The 5,379-nt window shown below is 60.9% G+C and overlaps 1 protein-coding gene across 4 annotated transcripts; it reads right to left on the bottom strand.

The window, feature by feature from the left end:
• Positions 1-191: 191 nt before the first annotated feature.
• On the bottom strand, positions 192-4,587 carry meak7 (MTOR associated protein, eak-7 homolog). 4 transcript variants are annotated; one of them, XM_053886122.1, is made up of 10 exons: positions 4,370-4,587; positions 4,132-4,300; positions 2,664-2,990; positions 1,907-2,134; positions 1,704-1,848; positions 1,348-1,559; positions 1,087-1,273; positions 908-1,026; positions 571-750; positions 192-515 (listed from the first exon to the last, which is right to left on the bottom strand). In XM_053886122.1, the coding sequence occupies exons 3-10, from the start codon at positions 2,820-2,822 to the stop codon at positions 393-395; spliced, it is 1,353 nt and encodes a 450-aa protein (XP_053742097.1). In that variant the 5' UTR covers positions 2,823-2,990; positions 4,132-4,300; positions 4,370-4,587; the 3' UTR covers positions 192-392. The 4 variants fall into 4 exon arrangements, with proteins under 4 accessions (XP_053742097.1, XP_053742096.1, XP_053742098.1 ...); XM_053886121.1 differs by lacking the exons at positions 4,132-4,300; positions 4,370-4,587 and adding an exon at positions 3,975-4,036; XM_053886123.1 differs by lacking the exons at positions 4,132-4,300; positions 4,370-4,587 and adding an exon at positions 3,190-3,966.
• Positions 4,588-5,379: the final 792 nt, after the last annotated feature.

The following is a 5,379-nucleotide window of genomic DNA, read 5'->3' as shown; positions in this document are numbered from 1 at the left end:
TCACACGCGACCGCACACGCACACGCACACACGCACACTGCAGCGGAAGTGAGGACACAGTCGAGCACGTGGACCTCGCACTGCCCTGGGCTCCACCACCTGCTGGGGAGGAGGAGACCAGGACCGGGGCCTCGGGCAGCCGCTTGACTGGAAGCATGAAGAAAGACCACAAGACACAGCTGCTACTGAGTCTTTACTCAAGAAGGACATCAGCAGAGTCAACAGGACACATCATCTCAGGGTTCAGAGCCGGTGGGGTCGGGCCGGGCTCAGCGTCTCTCAGGGGCTGGTCCCGTCCTCAGGCCAGGGACGCAGGCTGCAGTTCATCACGCTGGGATCACGACACACCAGAGTTCCTCCTCTGCTGGTGGCCTCTCCAGCGGCGGCACCAGTCACGGCTCCTCCTCCGGCTCCCGGAGCCCCTGACTTTGCAGGCTCCGGCCAGTCATCTCCAGCAGGGCCTCTGCCTCGGGGTCAGCGTCCAGGATGCTCTTCTTGCCTTTCACCTCGTCGTCCTGGAACACAGAAGGTTCAGGCTCCTCTCCTCAGCTCCTCAGGTGCTCCACCCACCTCCTCCGGCTCTGGCAGCTTCCCGACCGCCCACACCTCCACGCAGTCCACGGCGAAGTCCTCGTCCGCCGACAGCTGCGGGCTTCCATAGGTGGTGCACTTGGGCCGAGCGCGACTGTGACCCCGGCCAAAGTCGCTGTCCAGCCACAGGCCGAAGTAGTGGTGCTGCCCGCCCATGCCCTGCAGAGGGAGGAGCCTGAGCACGAGGGCTTCAGAAGAGTCCTGCTTCTGGTTCGTGTCTTGGATGATGGGGTTCAGGGGGAGAGGCTGGGGAACGGAGGAGGTCCCCACCAGGACAGAGAGACAAGCGTGTGTGTGTGTGTGTGGAGGGACCCACCAGTCCGTTGGGCATGGTCTGCTGGTTCTGGTTCAGGTACATGAAGTGCTGGTTGTAGCTGGTGGCGGTGAAGACCCTCAGTCTGGGAACGATGGTGAAGAGGAAGCACCTGGAGTCACCTGGAGAGCGAGCCGCGGTGAGGGGGGGGTGGAGGGGGTGACGCAGGAGGAGCCACTCACCCTGGAACTGAGGCTTGACCTCCCAGGAGCAGGAGGCGAACCCCCCAAAGACGTGGCCTTTCGTGTCCTTGATGACCAGCAGGTTGGGACCATGACCGGTCAGCGCCGCCACCAACCTGGTGAAGCTCTCTCCATGCAACTGTGTGGAGAACACCAGCCTCCAGGGGGCGCTCAGCCTCTCCGGCAACTGAAGGGAACAGAAACACTGGAAGACGAGGAGGGACTGGAGCAAACAATGGGGGAAGGGGGGAGTCAGCTGACCAGGGGCGCCAAGAAAACGATGGTGGGAAGGTCCAGCAGGCTCCTCAGGTCCTTCCAGGCCGTTCCCTGACACGAAGGCAGCAGGTTCGGCTCGGCCCGGCCGCTCAGGGCCACGCCCAGACTCTCTGCCACCAGCATCTCCAGGTAGAGTGAGACCTGAGGGACCCTGAAGATCCAGTCCTCCAGGCAGGAGACGTCACAGCCACCAGAGTCTGTGGAGAACACAGAGCCAGCACTCACTTCTCTGGTGGCTTCAACACACGACTGCATCATCTTCTGACGTGGACCAGCTGAGGAGGTCGCCGCACACCACTGAGGTCCAGGACCGTCTCACACAGAATCTGCTGAAGTCTGACCCGAGGCTTTGAGCTCGGACGTCATCTGCTCCGCCAGCAGCTGGACTCCCCGACTTTCTGGACTCATGCGGCTGGGCTCCCAGCCCTGCAGGCGCCCCCTGGTGGCCATCAGCCGAAGCACTCCCGAGATCAGGTCCTGTAAGCACTGCAGAGCAGGGTCAGTGCAGAGTCCCGGCAGCTGCGGGCCAGAGGGGCGGGCTCACCTCGGACACCTGCTGAGCGCTGACGTGGGCGGCGCCCGGCAGCGTCATGGCGAGGACCAGAGGCGCCCGTTCTTCTGCTGTGCCCCGTAACGTGTCGGCGAGGAAGATGAGCAGCTGCTGGCGACTCACCCCGGGCGAGGACGCCGCCGGTGACCCGGAGCTGATGCTGCACATGGAGCCGAAGAGCCTCCGCAGCAGAGACTCGGACAGCAGCGCGCCCACTGTGGACTGGAGCAGAGGGCGGGGTCAGGTCGGCTGCTGGCGTGAGGACCACCTCCACACACCTGTGACCGGGCCCCGAGCTTCTGAAGCCACCGAGGGCCACAGAAGAGTGAGGTCTCGACCCGTGGGCCGGCGACTCAGACCTCTGCAAGGTTTCTGGTCCCAGAAAACAAGAGTGAAACTGCATCTAGAGCAGAGGGAAATGAGAGCAGCTGCGGGAGGAAGGAGGCAGCGGGTGGTGACAGGTGTCGCTGCAGCCTTCCACCCTGCTCCTCCTCACAGCTCTCTGGAGGAGAAACTGCTTTCCAGTGTTTGAACAAGCCACAGCCAAACCCCCCTGTGGATCCTGCTGTCTCAAGTCAGGTTCTCACGAGCACACAGGCCCTCCAAACACAGGAGCGTCGTGAGGAGAGATCCACCACATGATCACGGCTCTCATCCCCGGACGGACTGATCCAGAAGAACAAGGCTCTCAGCCCTGATGACGCCAGCGGCGCTGGACCAGGTCACAAAGCTCAAGACACCGAGGCCTCACCTGCAGCATCGGCAGCGTCAGAACCCGTCCCGCCGCGGGCCCCTGAGTCTCCCTGGCGCCAGCGTGGAGCCGGTCAAAGACGGCCTCGATCAGCGGCCGCTCGTCCGGCCGGAACCTGGCCAGGCGTTTCTGCACCACCACGCTCTCTGTGTTCCCCATGTCTGGAGGAGAGAGCGCAGACAGAACCGGTCGGACTCTGCCGCCCAGTCACCACGGCTCAGGGACCCAGCTGAAGCCCGGAGCTCCCGGGTGACTCGCTGACAGGAGCCAGGGAAGAAGGCAGGCGCGGGTCTGGCCTCCGGATGCTGCCCTCTGGTGGCGGCGGGCCTGAATAAAGAGGAGAAGCGTTCATGTCATTTGAAGTAAAGTCAACCCTGTCACAGTCAGAAAAAGAAAAAAACGTTATTAATCCCGAGGGAGATGTTGCAATTCTCCATCTTTTATTAGCTGGAGTGGACAAGCTCGAGTCCTGTGACTCCTGTCAAGACGACGAGCAGCGATGAATCACGACGTGTGACGCTCTCACTGGAGCAGACTGGGCTCCCGGCGGCTCGGCCCCCGGCTGCAACACCACCTTCTTCTCTCAGTCAGGGCGGCTTCAGCAGGCGAGGAGGAGACGCGGCGTAATGGGAACAGTGCCTTCCTTCTACAGTAGTCATATCATCCATTGTTTGTGCTGCTAATAAAGCAGTTGTCTACAGATGCAGGAATGCTGGAGGAGGCAGTGTGGCTGAGTGTGTGTGAGAAGGTGAAGTTGCAGGTGGAGTCCAAAGACGGGAGTGAACCACACTGGAGGAAGAAACGTCGCCGGGTCCAAGGTCAGAGGGAGGAGAGCTGGTCCTGATAAGAGCCACCGGGTCCAGAACGGGTTCGTTGCCATGGTTACGAGGGAGCCAGCGACCAGGACTGGCGTCCACCTCGGAGGACCAATCGGACGAGGACGAGAAGCCCACGGAGGGAAACTGTTGTGTATAAAGGGTCAAGACCTCAGATGGTTTTTGTGGCTCGACCGGACCTCTGCTGAGGCCAAGTCAGTTGCCGAGCCAGAATTCTGCTCTTGTATGAGACTCCTCTGTCGGGGAAGACATTCCCTGGATATAACTTGATGGATTCTTGGAGGTCATTCTCACGAGCGAACGGACGCGCGGAGGCACACGGGAGGTGGATTTCCATCAGGCGACACAGCGACGCGCTCCCGCGTTCGTTTGAAGGACCAGCGCAAACACACTCGCTAGCTCGCCTCTTGATCGAGTCTCATTTGAACCGGACCTGCGCACGAGCGTCAGCAAGACAAGAAGAGTGGGGAAATACCTAAAGTGTGGCCACAGCGCTTGAAAGAGAGTCAGCTGTTTGAACTTCCTGGTTGTCTGGTGAGTGACGTGACTCTGACCAATGAGATGAAAGATACGCCTGCTGCTCGAGTCTGATTGGTTTCTGAAGACAAGAGGTGGCGCCAGCGTCAGTTCACCTGAGGAGGAAGACGCCGGTCTGTTTTTCTGACGCGCCGCGGCTCTGCGTCACTGTCAGTGTCCTGGCGCGTTCGAGTCGTCACGATCGGAACCCGAGCTCATCCTCACGCTGGCGTGTCTACTCGAACCACAAGATGGCGCGCCTGCACAGAGCAGGGCCCGTCAATACTGGAAAGAAAAAAATGTTTTCAGAACCTCCTTTTAAGGTAACGTGCAGAGGGCGATGACGTCACTGACCAGATGCCTGATGTCTGCAGCAGTTTTGAGAAGCAACTTCAGCACCGTCATCAGGGGGGAGCTCAGTCACCTGCCGGAGACTCACAGAGTCACCTGGCCGCCCACACCTGGAGGGTCCCGGCGGGTCACGTGACCAGCCTTGACTCACTCTGGCAGCCGAGCGTGAGCGAGCAGGTGGAGACTCGTCGGCGCTTCGTCTCTGTCACGGCCTTATTTGGGCAAAGACTGGATGGTGAGCGCTGGCAGGAAGTGAGGCACGTTCAGAGGAAGCGGAGGAAACAAGAGAAGAGAAAAGTCAGCGGCACTTCCTGAAACCTCGCTCTGCTGGAGGAGGAACCAGAGAGGACCTTCTGCGGCTCCCCGGGTCAGTCATGTGGCTTGGACGGCCTGCAGGAGCAGCAGATGGGGTCACTGTGGACATCTCCTCATTAAACTTCGGACCAAACGACGTTGTAACTCAGTCACATGACCTTTACTCCTCAATAACCCTCGCTGATCCATGAAGCGCCACTGTAAAGCGCGTGTGTGTGTCACATGAGCGCACAGCAGATCAATCATGAGTCAGCAGACCCCCCCACCACCACCACCACCGGCGGTCGTAATGCTATGGCAGGTTTGTGCCAACACTCGTGGATGTGAGGCTGACGTCAGCGTGAGCGGCTCTGGGGTCAGTACCGGGTCCAGGACACAGAGGCTCGGCTGCTTTGTTGGAAACAAGAGCTTCTCTGTGGAAGCCTGATGTGAGAAGTGGAGCGTTCACTCCGGAGGCCGACTCACCCCCGTGTCCACTGCTGGCCCGGACCCCTGAGCAGGAGTGAGACCGTGTGTGAGGACACGAAGCAACCAGCCGGACCCACCGGGGTCACGTGACTGGCGCTCACCCCGGAGTGATGTGGCCCCTCGTCGAGCCAGTGAAACCCATCCTGTCACAGACCACATGGCGGAGCAGGACTGAGCCGCGCCCGGGTCCCGCTCGTGGAGACCCTGGGCCGACTGGGTTCAGGGCCCCA

Source organism: Synchiropus splendidus, chromosome 14 (assembly GCF_027744825.2).
Source record: "Synchiropus splendidus isolate RoL2022-P1 chromosome 14, RoL_Sspl_1.0, whole genome shotgun sequence".
Taxonomy (NCBI): Eukaryota; Metazoa; Chordata; class Actinopteri; order Syngnathiformes; family Callionymidae; genus Synchiropus; species Synchiropus splendidus.
This window is presented reverse-complemented; position numbering and strand designations above follow the sequence as displayed.

What these genes read in the sequence shown, in the direction of transcription:
- meak7 (XM_053886122.1), bottom strand. Translation starts at nt 2,822, where the DNA reads ATGGGGAACACAGAGAGCGTGGTGGTGCAGAAACGCCTGGCCAGGTTC. An exon ending in GGTCAAGCCTCAGTTCCAGG is followed by an intron (nt 1,027 to 1,086) that starts GTGAGTGGCTCC and finishes CTCGCTCTCCAG; the next exon opens with GTGACTCCAGGTGCTTCCTC. An exon ending in AGACCATGCCCAACGGACTG is followed by an intron (nt 751 to 907) that starts GTGGGTCCCTCC and finishes CTCCCTCTGCAG; the next exon opens with GGCATGGGCGGGCAGCACCA.